This window comes from Pongo pygmaeus, chromosome 5 (assembly GCF_028885625.2).
Source record: "Pongo pygmaeus isolate AG05252 chromosome 5, NHGRI_mPonPyg2-v2.0_pri, whole genome shotgun sequence".
NCBI lineage: Eukaryota > Metazoa > Chordata > Mammalia > Primates > Hominidae > Pongo > Pongo pygmaeus.
The window spans coordinates 65,042,007-65,060,404 of NC_072378.2; the positions used below are offsets into that span (position 1 = coordinate 65,042,007).

General features: G+C 33.2%; 1 protein-coding gene across 1 annotated transcript; it reads right to left on the minus strand.

Annotated features, from left to right (window-relative positions):
• Positions 1–6,910: 6,910 nt before the first annotated feature.
• LOC129037903 (alcohol dehydrogenase class-3) lies at positions 6,911–8,233 on the minus strand. Its single transcript, XM_054490227.2, has one exon. It carries the CDS (start codon positions 8,231–8,233, stop codon positions 7,103–7,105), a length of 1,131 nt encoding a protein of 376 aa, XP_054346202.1. The 3' UTR covers positions 6,911–7,102.
• Between the last annotated feature and the right edge of the window lie 10,165 nt (positions 8,234–18,398).

Genomic DNA, 18,398 nt, shown 5'->3' on the forward strand with positions numbered 1-18,398 from the left:
GAACAATTCCTGATTCACAAAGACCTCATCATTTATATAATAAATTTATGTGAAATCCATTCCCAAATATTTAGAAGGAGTTCGTGTTGGGTTTATTGCATTTAATGGTGTACTCAATATTGAATTTATTTGATTCAGAGGAATAAGAAGAAAACTATTTCAAAATCAAAATGACATCATTAGTGTACTAAATTGATTCAAATTAATTCTGTATATAGTATTTCATACACAAAATAATTTGAGAAAGGAGTTTTTATCATTTAATATAAGGTAAGATCTTTAATTTTTCACAACCTCAAATAATTTTATTGAAATATGTTATAAGCTAAACATCACAAACAATATTTTAACTGAAAAATAAATTTTTATACATGTACATTTTTTCCAATTTGAGAAAAACTAATTAAAGTATTTCAATATCAATCTCTAATTCTCTGGGCACCTCTAACAACTCATTATACTGTAACATAGAAACAATACAGTCATTTTAATTATTTCTAAACCTACTGAGTACTTTTATGATTATTTTAAAATAAGCCACCTGACAGTTTCCAATTGTCCTGAGAAATGAAGGTTCATTAGTTTGAGTGAATGAATTGTTTAATAGTGTACTCATTCTTGCCTCACAGGGAATCTAAGGAACTAGATATGGAAATTTCCACATAGATTCCTGTATTCTTCATAAAAAATATATGTACTTTTACCAAAATGTATGAGTTTAAGTTTTTACAAATATTAAATAATACATTTCAATATTATCTATGCCTTTCAGAAATTTGATTTATATGTTTTTAAGTACAAATAATATCTCAGTAATTTCTTCCAGAGTTTTCTATGTTCTAAGGACTATACTTCCTTCACGTATTGCTCTGTTATTTGAATGGATTGTTTCTGATATATGTTGATATTTGTAATAGAAATAGACATCCATGCAATGTAATGAATTGGTTTTTAAAAAGAAAACGCTTCATTTTAGTTTGTGTAAAAATAAAGAGAAAAGAATTTGTTAGAAGCAAAGTGATATTAAGATTTCCAGTACTTGTGAAACATAAGATTGTTGATGATGATCACGATGATGGTTTTGAAGAACATGATAGTAACAAAGCTAACCTTTGACTTCTACACTGTGAGCTTTACAACTCATATGAGGAGAAGGATTGCTTCTATCCCTATTTCATGAATGAAAGGAGAGAAAAATGCAGTAAACTTTCTGAATTCAGAAGACAAAGATTGAAACCTATGCTGGGATTTGATTCCACAAGTTTGCCTAGTAGGTCTGGGGTAGTTTCAAACATGTGTATTTTATACCACACCCTGTTTTTGTTTTATACAATATTTATCTTAGATAATGCTGATGTACTCTTCTAACATAGAGTACATATTCAATAAATATTTACTGTTGAGCTATTGATATGTTTTGGACATTGATATGTCAAAAAGCCATCTTGACTTTTGGAATTATTAACTTTATGACATTATTGATTATGATAATTGGAGCAAGTGCTACATGGGATTATTGAAAGGGGATTCTTGATGAGATATACAAATCTCAGTGCTAGAGGTTGTTGTTAAAGCTACAGAAATGAGTTCAATACATCAACCCATGGCAGAAACACTCATTCAGTAATATTTTTAGGCTGAAAAATATGCCATATGACAATACTCTAAAGATTATAAAAACAGGATACAGTCATGAATTTAAACATTTTCATTACTAGAACTAATTGCTATTGTACTATGTTGAGGCCTTTACTTTCTTCTTAAAGAAAGAAAATGTTAATTAATATATATTTTATATAAAGAATTAAGAACTTTTGCAAATTATATCCACTTTAAGAAAGAGATTTTATTTTTATTGTATTACCCGTGGCCTGGTAAAGTTGTAGCAGTAACACTGTATCCCACCCTCGGTTAGCTGCCCTGATGCTTTCTAAAGATAACTAGAATTTTTGTATCTTTGAAAACTGGTTCCTGGTCAAATACCTTTAAAAAGTATACCCAGAAACTTTCTAGATACTATCATCAGCTAATTGAATTTAAGTGGCTATTCTCTTATTCCCTTAACAAGCTTTCCCAGTATATTTCCTTCTTGGACTTTCATAGAATGTAGCAAATTACAGGGAAAGAAAAAAGTTATTATGCATAACTTTAAAGCATAATAATACTAATAAAACAAACTTTAATAAGTGTGATGAAGAGTGTTTGTATAGAAAGAAACAAAGTTGTGAGTGTAGTAGTAGAGGCTACTTGTTAGAAAGCAAAGATTCAAAAAAAAAATAGGTAGTAGCAAACTTGTAAGAGCAAGACCATAAATTCCGATCCATTGTTTCTTTATCAAATATTACATCAGTTGATCTGCCCTAACAGTCTTCTGTAATTCTGCTTTCATCTTCTCTCCTCAGAAACAAAGCCTAGGAGAAAGGCAGAGCAGAGAAGTTCAATTCCCCTAAAAGCCATTACAAAACGATGAGGCAGCATGACTCAGTGGAGAGGGTACAGGTTTCAGAATCAGATATACCACCCTCTAGATCCTAACTGAAGTCATTGCCTTGAACAATATTCTTGACTATAAGCTTCAGAACAATACAGCAAACCATTCTAATCACCTGAACATACACACATACATTAAGTTGAGGGCAAATTTACGAAAGAACACTGGAGTTTTTCAAAGAAATAGAAAATATTGATCAGTAGCAAATCAAGAAGTGAAGAAAAAAGGCAGATGCAATTTTATAACCTTTATTTATCTATCTAACATTGATCTAACTTAGTTTATATTAGTTCTCCGTGTGTCTCACAAATTGTAGAGCAAGAAAATATGATTGGCTACACCTATAATTAAACTTCCCTATTCATCTGCAGTTAGGTGAATAAAATTTAAAATTTATGTCACATTAAATGCATAAATGGCTTCTGGAATTCTTTTAAAAAGAAGTGCATAGTCTTTGCAAACCCTCTAATAGTAGCCCACTACATTTCATTTATTAGCTTCTCAGCAAACAAGTCTATTCTCATTTATATAAATGTCCAAAGATGACCCAATTTAATATGATCTATTTCAACTATTACATTATTTCAATAGTGACTATCAATTTGTTCATGCCTCTCTCTATGACCCTTTTTATAGTTCATTCAGGCTGCAATGACAGAACACCACAGACCAAATGGATTACAAACAACAGAAATTTGTTTCTCATAGTAATGGAGTTGAGGAAGTCTCAAGATCAAGATGCTGGCAGATTTGGAGTCTTTGTGGACCATTTTCTGGTATACAGATGGCTGTCTTTTCTTTGTGTCCTCACACAAGGAAGGAGTAAATGAGCATTCTGAGATTACTTTTGTAAAGGGCACTAATCCCATTAATAAAAGTCCTCATGACCTAATCTCCCCCTAAAGGCCTCACTCCCCCAATACCTTATACTGGGAATTAGGTTTCAACATATGCATTTGGGGTGGGACGTGTTTACTCAATAGAGTTTCCATATAATATGACTTTGATTGTCTTTCCATTTAAAGAGAAGTCTGATTCTTCATCACCACTGGTCTTCAAGGGCCAATGCCATTCTTCATGTTTACTTTGGGCTGTTTACATTGGCTGTCAGCTGAGAGTTCAGCAGGTGCTGTCTATGGCAGCACGTAGGTATGCCCTCTCTAGCGTGGATATTTCAGTCATTCTTCATGGCATTGGCCTTTGTCTTGATTTTGGCAATGACAGATAGCAAAAATGATGCACACAGGGACTTGAAATGTTCCTTTGCGCTGGTACTTGGCTTCTGCTGAAATGAAAACTCTTCACTCATCACATGAACAAGACTGGGCTAGAAGAATGAGAGAGGCCCTTAGTCTTCTCAGACATTCCAGCTCCTAACTTCCACAGACATTGAGGTACTTTAGACCCTCCAGCTTCAGCTGACCTGGACCAGAACTGAAAAACTGCCAGAACAATATACAGAATCATGAAGAAACAATAAATTTGTATGCTTTAACTTGCTTAAAGTTAGAATATCTTGTTTTGCAGGATAAGTTAACTGATACAGAAATTGGAAGTTGGGTACTACATAACCAAAAATCCCAAAACATGATGGCATGTGATTTGACATGGTGGCTGAAACAGGATGAAGAAAAAATGTGGAAACTCTAAGAAGACTGGAAAATGATGAGAACTTTGTTAGTAAACGTGAAAAAGTAGTGAGGAAACATCTAAACAGGATTAAAATATGGTGTCTCATATGAAATAGCAAAACAATTAGAAAATTGTACCCTATTGGTAACATGGAAGATGGAAAAAAACTAATGGACATGTAGACCTTGTTAAGGCTATTTCTCAGCAAAATATTGAAACATCGTATGGGAAGAAAGACATGAGTGAAAGAAAACAGCCTGCAAGCAGAATTTAGAGGAAATATAGAAGATCCAGAGTTTGTCTACATGGAGATTAAAAACTTTTTCATCTCCATTCTTTCAAAAGTAAATATCCTTAAAGTAAGAAATCATGAGATAAAATTAAATCAAGGGAGTGGCTATAAGTTCTTTAAAAATATTTTTGAAAGATTTAGTGGGGTTTAACTTGTAGACCTTCTAAACTAGGCAAAAGAGCTTCCAGGAATTTTAAAGACTGTTCCATAGTAACCTGATACATGTATCAAACAAGAGAAAGGCATACCTTGAAAATAACTTATCTACATGATACTTAAAAAACATATAGGCATAAGATATTTGGAAGAAAGAAAAATGAATAGTAGAGAAGACAGTTAATCGACAAATGATACAGCTATAAAAAATTCCAATTTTAAAGGGGAAATAAGTAAAATAGAAGGCAGATGATGATTACATATTAGGATAATTCTGGAGCATGTTACGGTAAGGCTATGTTCCAGTTACCTTTTGCTAGATTGCAAATTACATTAAAGCTTAGATGTTTAAAACAAGCATCTTATTTTGTTCACCATTTTGTGGGACAAGGATTTAGTGAGATTGACTGGAAGTTCTCAAAGTCTCTTACACAATTTAAAGTCAGATGTTAGCTATGGTGAAAATTCAACAGGTTAGGGCATCCAAGATGGCTCTCACAGTTGCCTGACTGTTTATATTGGCTGTCAGCTGAAAGTTCAGCTGGTGCTATTTACGGAAGCACCGAGGTATGGCCTCTCCAGTATGGACATTTCAGAGACATCAGACTTGCTACCTGGAGACTGCATTTCAAAGAAGAGTGCTTCAAGAGAAATAGGGAAAAGATGAATGGCTTTTTCTGGTCTGTACTCAATATAAATTTCTTCAGCCATCAGAGTGTGAGTTCTTGGGGTATGGGTTGCTAATCATGATGAGGTGAAAATAAATTATTTCAGGTCAGGAGTGCTATTCTTTATAAATCCCATAGAAGCAATTGACCATACATTTTTGGGTCTATTCCTGGACTCTCACTTCTGCTCTGCTGGTCATTAATCTAATCTTTATGTAACTATCACAGTCTTAATTAGTGTAGTTTTATTGAAACTAATTTTTCTTGGAATTAGAAAGCATAAGTCATTTAAATTTGTTGTTCAATTTCAAAGTTGTGTTAGTATTTTTAGTCCTTGCATTTCCATATCAATATTTGAATCAGCTTGTCAATTTCTACAAAAAAAAAAAACTGCTGAAACTTATTTTCTTTTTTGACTACATTAAAACTTTATTCAACAAAATAGCATAAAGTAAAAAGAAAAGTCACAAGATAGACTAGAAGATATTTGCAACACATAAAACTGACAAATGATTGATGTCTAGAATAAAAGAACTCCTAAAAATTATTCAGAGAAAGAGAAATAATTCAGTACAAAGTTGGGCACAGGATATGAACAGGTTCTTCACAATAAAATGTCCATTAGAATGAAGGATTTAATGAGTAATTGTGGAAAATGCAAACTAAACTCATAATAAAACACCATTCCACACTCGTGTAATTCACAAAAACTCACATTTACTTTGAAGAGCAATTTGGCAATGTCTATAAGGCTAAATGTGTTTATTCTGTGATACACGTCTTAAGTAACTAATGAAGTGAGCCCAATGCAGAAGAATGTTCCACTACAGTGTTGTAATACAGAAACTGGCAACAACTTCATGTCTTCAACTGGAGAACAGATAAATTATGGTAGTTCCCGTAATTGAATACTGCCAAACAGTACTAAAATTAATGAATGAGAGCTTCATATATAATTGCACAATAATGAGTGAAAAAAGAAAAGCTGTAGAATGAGCAAGTATAAGGCTTAAAAATATATAAAACAGTAGAGTAGATGGTTTAGGTTATACACAGTGAAAGTACAACAACACACGAATGATAAACATCAAATTTTGGATAATTGTTACCTCTGGAGGGAAGGAATGGCAATGTGATCTGGAAGTGGCAAAATGTTAAGATTTGACAAAAGTAGGTGCTGAGAACTTCGATATTCAGTATGTAATTCACTATACTAGAAATAGTACAGCCACAACCAACACACACATACAACCCATTTAAGCCCAGAATGCTGTTTCAATAATACATTTTAGTGCCCCCTGAGGGGCAGATGCCATACTAGGAATTTGGGGTACAGGCATGAACAAGGCACAGACCTCCCTTCAAGATAGTATCACAGAAGCAGACTTGGGTCCTGATTAACTTTGTCACTGATGGCTAGGATCTGTTCTTTAATCAACGGGACTGAGACCCTTAAAAGTTCAACGAATGGTTTCTTAGGTTTCAGACACCCACCACTGCCCTGCTTCCTTTACCTTTCCCTTACAGCATGAAGATAATGGGCAGACAAACCATGACAATGATTACAGCATAAAACAAAGACAATTTATACACAAATGTAGAAATTACTTTTATTATGTTAAAATATTCCTTAATAAGCTAGCAATTATTTATGTGGAGAAGTGTCCAGAAAACAGGTCCATGACTGAATTATCCTTGTCCTTGATTATAGAGATTCATGAATTACACACATAACACTATTCTCTGGAGTAGCTGCGAAGCTCTACGAGGCTGTGAGTTTGGAGGCGCTTCTCCCTGCCTGTTAAGCTGCTCCCATCACATCACGACAGGATGGACATTATTTTTCTCTTTTGAATTAAATCTTTACAACAGTTGGAATGCTCTTTCCAGAATGCTCTTTCCAGAATCCATCAGTTGAAAGGCTTTGTTAATTTCATCAAAAGACAGACTGTGAGTCACAAATTCATCAACTTTCATCTTTTTGGACATATATTCAGACACCAACTTTGGGAAACTTTCTACACTCTTCCATCCTCCAAAGGCAGTGCCTTTCCATGTGCGACCTGTTACCAGCTGGAATGGATGAGTGGCAATTTCTTGACCTGAAGCAGCTACTCCAACCACCATGCTGACACCCCAGCCCTTGTGACATGCCTCAAGTGCTGTTCTCATGACCTTCACATTAATACATTCAAAGGAATAGTCCACTCCTCCATCAGTCATCTCAATGAGCACTTCCTGGATGGGTTTACTAAAACCCTGAGGGTTAATACATTCACTGGCTCCAAACTCTTTGGCCCTTGCAAATTTATCTTTATCGATGTCCACACCAATGATCCAGGATGCACCAGCCACTTTACAGCCCATGATAACTGCCAATCCAACTCCTCCCAGACCAAAGACGGCACAAACAGAGCCAGGCTCCACCTTGGCAGTGTTCACAGCAGCACCATCACCAGTTGAAATGCCACAACCTAGAAGGCAGCCTTTATCCAAAGGTGCTAAAGGATCTATTTTAGCAACAGAGATATCAGCCACAACTGTGTATTCAGAAAATGTGCTGGTTCCCATGTAATGCAAAATTGTCTTTCCTTTGCAAGTAAATCTGCTGGTACCATCTGGCTTTAATCCTTTCCCTTGAGTGACTCTTATCTTCTGGCAAAGGTTAGTTTTAGGATTTAGACAAAATTTGCCTTCTCCACACTCTGGGATGTAAAGTGGGATGATGGTGTCACCCGCCTTCAGCTTAGTAACTCCCTCGCCAACACTTTCCACAATTCCAGCACCTTCATGTCCCAAGATCACTGGAAAACAACCCTCAGGATCAGCTCCGCTCAGGGTATAGGCGTTGGTGTGGCAAACCACAGTGGCAATGATCTTGATTCGAAGAACTTCATGAGCCTTTAGGGGTGCCACCTCTATCTCCTCTATGGAGAGAGGCTTTCCAGCCTCCCAAGCAACTGCAGCCTTGCACTTGATAACGTGGTTCACCATGTCGACGGATTCTGAAACTTATTTTCAGATTGTGTTGAATACAGAGACCAATTTTCAGAGGACTGAATTCTTAACATTATTGAATCTCCCAAACAATAAACACAGTATCTATCGCCATATATTTAGATCATTTAACATTTGTTTCAGCAATATTCTAGTGTTTCAGTACACAGAGAATGCACATCTTTCCTTAGATTTGTCCCTAATTATTTGAATGCTTTATAATACCATATATTTAAAATTTTCAATTCATTCTTAATTTCTAATGTATAGAAATACAATTGAATTTTTATATTCACACAATTGCAACTTTGCAAAACGCAAACAATCGTTTTAATAACTTTTTTGTAGATTCCATAGGACTTTCTTCATATATAGATGATCATCAGTATACCTCCTACAAATGTGGGAAGCACAGAAAAGTAGGACAATATTAATAAATTCATATATTTAAAATCTCAATTTGTTTCGGCTCCTCACATTGTCTGGACCTTGCTCAGAAGATCACAGATTGCCCCGTGAATTTTACGATCTATAAACTATACCATTAGTATAGTGCCTCATGGTTTCTCTGTCTCTCTCTCTCCCCTACTGAGACAGCCAGGTGGGAAGAGGTTCTCAGAGAAACTCCAACCAGCCTGGGCACTGGGAAGAGTTCACACTGGGGTGGAGCCACAGAACTTTACATCCTTTGCAGTAGGGAGGATCCTGGCCCCTCCTTTTCTTGGGTGGAACTTGGAATTCAATCTGTGAGGCTGGAAATCCACTGGCAGAGAAACATACTCTTGCTTTACTAACAGTCTCTGTTTCCTCTTTTCTTCCTTTTCACCCAATAAAACCCTGCCCTACTCACCCTTCAAATTGTCTGCAAGCCTAATTTCTCGTGGCCGTGTTGACAAGGACCCTGTCTTTAGCTGAACTACAGAAAAGTCCTGCAATGCTACCACCTGTTTTTCTCAGAGAAGAAAAATCACAGTCATGGTGACTTGCTTTCCTTTTATTTAGATAATTTCAACATAGGCCATTTTTTGGTTCCAACTATTTCTCTTTAGTAGCATTTTTCAAAGTGTGATGCAAGGATTCCAGTGAGCCCTCAAAACCTATTCTGTGGGTCTGTGAGATCAGATATCTTCATAATACTAAGATGTTCTCTTTTTTTTTGTCTCTATCTGTCACAGATATATAGTGCAGTTTTCCACTGGACACTTAAAGTGATTTTACACCAGATTGAATGCTTTCTCAGATATGAAGATCCAGCAGTCTTCTATTAAGTTGTATATTAAAGTAATTTGAGAATATGTAAAACAAGGGCAGTTCTCCCTATAACATTTTTTGTTGTTGTTTGGAAAGTATTATTCTTTATCAAGATGATGTTATTTTTATTAACAGAAAATAGATAGATTATTGTTATTTTAAAATGAATTCATTTATAATTATTTTTAAACATTCTGATTTAATTTATTTTATGGTAAATATCCATAGATATAACCAGTGGTGTGCTGGAACTAGCTTGCCTGGGCTTGTGAGAGCTAATTGTGCACGTCTTTCCAATTGTTTGTTCAGTGATATCACATTGGTAGTCTGACATTAAAAATGGTTCAAGTATTGACATCACAACAATCAGTAAATACAACGAATAAGGTTTGTTCACCCATTTCTTCCCCTGAGAGCCTGTTGTTAAATATTTTTCACATTACTGGATAAAACCCTCCTGATCAAAATGTCTTTCGATTCCTTGGAACCAGAAAGTTTGAGAACAATGGCTCCATAGCCATCAGTGCATTGCCAGCTAATATCGGTTTGAAAAATATTAACTTTTATTAATAGAATATCTTTTTTACCAATTTTCAAACATCTTTAGCAAATGTGTAGAAACATATGGGTCACATGTGAACACTGTTCCAAGTTTTGCTTTAAATCTATGCATGTCTAATTGATCTGATACTGGGGAAATTCAACCACTAGCACTATGGCTCTTCCAATACAAGTTTTAGATGCTCATTTATTGATAGAACAAAAATCAAACAAACAAAAAGAATATATCCACTACACTTCCCTAAAAAGAAAAGCAAAGGAAAGGACAAACCTGTTTTGTTGAATCTTTGCAGAGAATACAGAGATGTATTTTCTTTGTTCTAATACAATGGTACAAAACCAATCCAAGCATTATTTTAGAGTGGCTGAGTCCTTTATTTAAAATAATTATTCACTAGAAAATAAAAACTATGAACTTTAATTTTAGTTCAATCACCTACTAGATATTTGAACTAATTGACTCTTAGTGGCGAAACGACCTTGGCCAAGTTATCTGTACCAGTTGTAAAACTGGGATAATTGTACCAGTACTGTCCAAATCACAAGACTATTTTAAGTATCACATGAAAAAATTAGTGTTAAAATACTTTGTATATAGGACAGTGTTCTGCAAATACATTACAAAATGAAACATTAATATATGCATAATGTTATAAAAACATAATGGAAAATATAAATTATATAAATACATATTTAAATAAGTAGGAGGTAATATTACCCAGATATGTTTATTGATATATTAAAAATTTTTGTTTTATTAATATAAAATTTACCTAGAATATTCAATATGTAAATTCTTTTTTCTGTAAAAATTAAGAATAAATATTATGAATGTTTTCTGTTTTCATTAAAATACAAAAAATAAGGGATTACATACCGATACATATCTACAGGTATTAATACAAAAATAAATGTATGAACTTTTATCTATTCCTGCACTTTTATTAGTAGTACAGAATGTCTTTTTTACTACAATAGTAGTCAAAGAGCTAGGATTAAATTGTAATCAAATTGTACTTATTGTGCATGCTAATAATCTTAAATATTTCATTTTTAAATGAACATTTAAGCATAGAGTTTCAAATATTGAAACTAATAACAACTTGAAACTAATACAATGTTATTATCAGAAACTAGCACAGTGCTAGGAATTCACAGATTCATTAAATACTGAATTGCAAGTTGTTGAACTTGGGAATGAATCTGGATATACTACTTTATTATTATTTTTAAATGGGATTTTGAAGTATGGGTACTGTATATTTTGAGACAGCCAAATAAACATGCGTTTTAAATTGGTAAGCTAAGGTTTACAACACTTACAATAAAACTCATTTTTCATGGGATGACAGTGGAGGAAATTGAAATCTGCTGCTCATTTTATAGCTGAACAAAATTCTAAGGGGTACATGTATTTGTATATTTTATGTGATTCCCTTTGTAAATAACTTGTTTAAGACTTTTGAGATTTAGCAATATGTAACAATGAATATGCATCTTATGAAGTGATATATTTTATTGTGATTCAGTTAAATATTGTTTAACTTAACTCTGTTTTTTACCTCCATTTCTATTATAGTTCTTTCAGTTGATTTTTTAGCTGCTGCTAAAATCCTACACAAAACATTAAATGTCACCAAAGTTACAGTTTCAAATATTTATTATTGGCATCAAACACATAAGACACTGATGCTCAATAATAAATATTTGTAAATATCAATAGTCTTAATTGTTTAAGAACTACATCACATTTTGACAAAATATACATTACTAATTTTGGGGGTCTAGTCTTTTATTGACAATCTTTCATTTTCTTATAGAAATTGATTTTAATTGGAAATGCATTGAAATTTAAGCAATATGGAATATCCATTTATGTAGGTCAAATTATTCTTTATAATAATTTCAACCTCATATAATTGCAAATATATTATGCACACACAATTATGTACATAAATATGTACATTAAACTTACAGTGAGATTATAAAAACAACCAACATCTAATTACTCAATTTCACTACAAATTTTCAAAAACATCTGGTTTCATAAATCTAACTCTTAATGTAAGGTGTTTAGCATTACTATGTGTTTTTGGTGGTATTTAAACAGAATTTTTTAAATAAGAAAATCAGTGATGAGAGTAAATACAAATGAACTGCAACAATGCGTTTGTCATAAATGGTTCCCACTTTATGTGATGTAGTCAAATTTTGCCTTAATTTTATTTTGATTTGCACCTTCAAAAGTAAATCTAGTAACAAAGAAATTTACTTAAATCAGACTGCAGTAGCACTCGTTTCCCAGAATACTTGTTATTTTTATTACAATTTTAGTCATTATTTATCCTACATTGCTTGCAGTGTCTTTCCTACCACATTATTGCTGCTAGTAACTCTTACACTTCAGCTTGCTAATTAGTCTACTCAATCCATTCATCTCTTCTTCACCCTCTTGTCCAGTTGCTATTTTGTGGAGTGCACATTAATGATCTGCATCCATTATAGATTATACATCATAGAACTACTCTTTGACCTTGTTAATTTAAGGTGCTGAGTTGGAGGACATAAGCAAATCTAATTAAAATTATTGATCATAGGTTTACCTGATTTTTCTAACTTCAAATAACACAAAAGTTTGGTAATTTCACATTTGAATTCTTGTTGCAATATTTTAAGTGTACAATGAAAAGTACAGTCTTATAGATAATTTTTTAATGTAGTTTCAGATCAACTCCTCCAATTTCTAAGTATTTTATTGTGGAAAAATTAACTTCCAGAAATTACAGTCCCCTTGTCTAAGAATGACTCAATAATGCCACTTCATTTACTATGTTTAAGAGAAATAATTTATTAAAGTTTTCACCATCCAGGTTAGCAAATATCAAATTCAAAATGTGCTACTTTTATAATAAGTATAGTTTAAAAGCACAGATTTTTTTTAGTCCACATAGTAAAATGTAATGCCTTTTGCCATTATTAAGTCATTTTAAAATTTATTTGATGAAACATCTAAAAATATTTCAGAGCCTTTCTTTTCTAAATTAGAAAACAAACAAAAATAATCAAGTTAAAAATATTCCTAATCTCTAAACATTTATCAATTTATTAATTTCAAAAATATATCTGGGGTTCCTACAACATATTAGATATTGCACTTAACACTGTGGAAAAATAAGAAATAATTGTTGACTCTGGTAAATCTGCTGAGAAATTTATGATATAGTAAGGTAACACATTTCTTTTAGAAAAACTATTGTTTTCCATATTTATCAGATATCACTAGGACAGGAATAATAGCCACCTGGAATACTAATAATAGTTACCTGAAAGATGCTCACTTTTAATACCATTTCACATAAAAAATAATGTACACGAATAATTGGAAAACATCACTGTGACTGAGTTTAAATCTGAACAAACCTGGCCTTTAATTATTTCTTACACGTCATCACATAAAATATATTATTTTTACTATTCTACATTAACTAATAAATTCTGAAACAATATCCTAAAAAGAAATGTATATATAAATACTTTTTCTTTATAAATATCTTAAGTTGCAATAACTGTGAACATAGAATTATACTTTTTATTACAAATGCGCATCTTCTCTTGTATTGGAGATGAAGAGTGCCTTCTAAGTTAACATTTGGATTTGAATAAATCTATCATAAAAATTAACTGTAATTTGGTGTAACATAGGTTGGTCTCTAAGTATGTTTCAAAATACAAATTACATGAAATACTAGAATTTCCTTAATGGAAATTCCAGTAACAGTGTTCCAGATTGATAACTGAAAACTAAATTACAATATTATTGTGTTTCTTAATGCTTTTGATTGAGGAAAAAATGTGCATTGCATGTGGATGTAGATTATACTTCATCTTAAGCGGTAACTTGAATGAATTCAAGGCAGCCACTAAAAGCCTATATTAGAGATATGTCTGAAGAAGAATTCAGAGTCAGCCATGTTAGAAACTACTCTGGGCAATCAGTGATGTTGCCCTCAGGGATTTCCCTGATGAAGCATAGATAAATATGCTTCATTTGTCCCTGGCACACATTCTTCTGGTATCATTATTTTGATACTATAAGAGATTACTAACAGAAAAATAATGATACACTCTAATTTATGTTTTATGCTTTTCTATATTAAACTACATAAAACATGTCTACGGATACAACCCCTTCTCCTCTAGGTGACATCTTTCTATCTAGTTCCCACTGAAATATCCAAAATAAATCTCTTTTGGCAATGTCGTGATTCATTTAGTTGCTCTGATTGTGCTAATGTCATGTTTCTCTTGCTATTTTTCAGTACATACTTCTAAATTTTTATGTATTATTTAAACAAAAAACCTCAGAAAGATAGATACAAAACCAGACAGCAGAGTATAATTAAAACCCATGTACCTGTTTGCTAGTTTTAGCAATTATTAACTCATAAACAATCTGATATATTTATACTCTATCCCATTCTTTACTCCATATTATTTTGGAGCAAATCCTAATTCCATGTGAAAAAAAAAAATAGTATCTACCTCTGAATGACAAAAGCACTAAGATTTTGAAATACAACCCTAATACCACTATAACTTGTAAAAATTAAAAATATCATAGTATTAAATATCCAAATTAATGTTCAAATTAATAAATATCTTACAAATGTTACATTTATAAGAGTTTATTAAAGAAATCATAACCCAAATAAAGTTCATATTACAGTTGGTTGAACAGTATTATTAAAGTATTTTAAATTTATACATTTTTCCTCCATCTCTTACTTTTTGACTTTTTATAATTTATTTATTGTAGAAACTGAGTTACCCTTTCTATGGAGTTCACCAAAGTCTAAATTTTGGAAATTGTATCCCATGGTCAAGTTCACTTGTTTTTCTTTCCCCCGCATTCCTGGAAATTAGCACTTACGTAGGGAGAATTAATCAAATTCAGATTCTATTTAGTAGGAAAGAGTAGAAAAATTACCTCCTAGGTATTGATTTTTCCACCAAAAGGCACATAATCATTCTGATAACTTTGTTGTGATGTTAGCATTTCTTGAAATACAATGCCTGAATCCATGAAATCATTAGAAGTTACAAAATGATGGAATTAAAATTCTATTATTCCTTCTTAATTGTTTGGCTAGGATTATTCTATACAGAAGAACTTTCTTTCATCAAATACTTGCATACCCAGTGATACAGTTTATACAAGCAAGGCAGGATGCACTAATACAGATTTGATATATTTCAATACATTGCAGTATGATTCCTATTAATAGTCCTCCCTGGAAGGGTTCTCTGGATGCAGATACTGAAATGGGGTTTGAAATGCAAAATATTGTTTAGCAATCAATAACTCTGAAGGAAAGTGAGAGAGAGCAGAATTGGGTGGAGGAAGAAGTAATCTCCACTGCAGATCCATCACACCTCGCTCAACCCAGTGGGAAGCTTTGAAGCAAATATTACCTGTCAGAGTAGTCCCACATCATGACAAAATGGTTGGGTCTCTAAACCGTCATCTCATCCAGGCATATCATGCAGGCTGCTCTGAGAAAGTCTATGTGACAATGGAGAAGGCATCTCTCTCCTGCTGAGGAAGATTCAGGAGGAGCTGGCCAGTGGAAACTGCTAATTATGATCCCTGAAGAAGGACAGCAGTTCCTTTTTTGAAGGGTATGGGCAATTCTAATGCATTTTAACTGTTGAGCTACCATCTTCAAAGTTCAACTCTGTGGATTTTTTTTTTAAGAAAAATTGTCATGTGTCTATTACAGTTCCTTAAAACAAGATTATCCCAGAAAAAGTCTGATAAGAAAAAGTAATACTAGCACGTTCTAAAGCGTTAGGAACAGGAGCAACTCTTGGTATATACATTCTATCGTTCTATAATTCATTAGCTTCTCTGTTTACACCTCTGTGATATTATGCTAATATGTCCTAACACCTTGTTTAATTTCACAGATGTTATATACCTTCTATTCTTTCTAGTAGAGGTCTTCTTATCTGAGAGTTTAGAGGTGAGGCACACACATGTCAAAGGACTTTGTTATACATATTACCCAACAGACTCACATCTTACCACAGTTTTATGAATTGTTATATTCCTATAAATGTCAACCATGGCATTTTTACATTTTTTTATGAGTAGCATTTTTCATTACTCACAAATACGTACACACACACACACACACACACATGCTTCTACTGTTTCCTCTAACATTTCAAATTCTGTAAAAGTACATTTCCTGGAATCCTTTGATGCCCAGGATCTGGATATCAGTTAAGTTCTGACAATTTGTTCTACTTTTAGGAGATTAGTGGGACAAAAGTGGAACTGCTTTTTGTTTTTCCCCCTTGCTGGCAACCACAGTCTTTCTTTTCTTTAAGGAATGTTTGTAGTGTCCTGGTGTCACCTCTATGGAGAGCAGGATGCAATTGTAAGGGTTTTAGCAGCTTCTTGAATTCTGTATTGTTGGGTAGTCTTATATTTTCCCACCTTCCTGATTGTAGTGTGATGGGCAGCCAAATGGAAGGCCCATCCTAGAGTTTACTCCATCAGGCCTCCAATTATGGTTTGCCTATTAGATATCTCTCTCTCTCTCTTTTTCTTTTCTTTCTTTCTTTCTTTTTTTTTTTTTTGCTTTAAAAGAACTAGAATGTTTGTAGCTTCTGCAACTAAATTCTTACCTATGCTCAAACTGTTGTAAAATAGACAAAAATACTTTCCTCTAAAAGAATATCAGATAGAGCATTATGGAAGACACCTATTATATTATATAGAAGCCGATGCACTTTAAATTGGATAATTTTAGACAAATACTATCTACCAAGGATTTTAAAATACTTCTTTTGCATTCTGGCCTTGAGCATCACACTGTATTTAAATGTATTCTTTTACTTTATTTTTTTACTTTTTTGGTTAGTTAGAGATAGTTCAATTTTTAAAAATTGATCTTAGAAAATTTTTGTATGAAACCCCAAATCCTCAGAGGTTCAGCGGTCCCTAATAATTAAGTTTGCACCATCACGATTTTCCAAAAAGTTTCAAAAGCATTAGAACATACATTCAAATTAATATATTGAATTAGCAAGACATATGTAAATATTTTAGATTTGAAAACACAAAAAATGTATATAGTATATTATAGAAAACTTGATGTGCCACTCATAATATTTACTGTATGCCACCTCAACAGTATCATTCAGATACCAAGTCCCATTAACTTATCATACAAATGAATAATTGGAGAAGGAAAGGAATGGAATATAGATTTGTGTTGAAGTTAAAAATAAATAAATAAATAGAAATACATACGATAAACAAAACAGAATGATAGTAATATGTAAGGCGTCCCAAGAAAGATTTTTAACTCAGTTTTGAGCATCTGAGGACTAGGAAAAAAATGAAACAAACAATCATATTTTTGATACAATGCAAGGAACTTTGGGAGTTTCAGTCATTAAAAGAAGTCATTTCACAAAAGATATTCACAATTTAGTCTAGAAAAGAGACACTAAAATCTGTTTGAAACACAAGACAGATTTAAATGGTGTCTTAGTCTATTTGCATTGCTATAAAATAATACTTGAGGCTGGGTAATTTATAAAGAAAAGAAGTTTATCTCATGGTTCTGCAGGCTGTACCAGAAGCATGGTGCCAGCATCTGCTTCCAGTGAGAGCCTCAGACTGCTTCTACTCATGATGGAAAGTGAAGGAGAGCCAACGCATGGTGAGAGAGGAAGGAAGGAAGAGAGAGGAAAGGGATAAACCAGGCTCTTTTTTTAAATACAAATTTTAATTTAAATAGATTTATGGGTACAGATGTTTTTGGTTACGTGGATAAATTATATAGTGTGAAGTCTGGGCTTTTAGTGTACCTATCATTTTAATAGTGTACATTATACACAATGGGTAATTTTTCATCCCTTACCACTCTCATACCCTATTCTGAGTCTTCAATGTCCATTACACCAATCTGTATGCCCGTGTGTTACAGGAAAAGGGTCTGGATCCAGAACCCAAGAGAGGGTTCTTGGCTGTCTTGCAAGAAAGAATTCAGGGCAAGTCCACAGTGCAAAGTGAACGCAAGTTTATTAAGAAAGTCAAGGAATTAAGAAAAAAATGGCTACTCCATAGCCAAAGCAGCCCCGAGGGCTGCTGGTTGCCCATTTTTATGGTTATTTCTTGATGATATGCTAAATAAGGGGTGCATTATCCATGCCCCCTCTTTTTAGACCATAAAGGGTAACTTCCTGACGTTGCCATGGCATTTGTAAAGTGTCATGGCGCTGGTAGGAGTGTAGCAGTGAGGACCACCAGAGGTCACTTTCATTTCCATTTTCG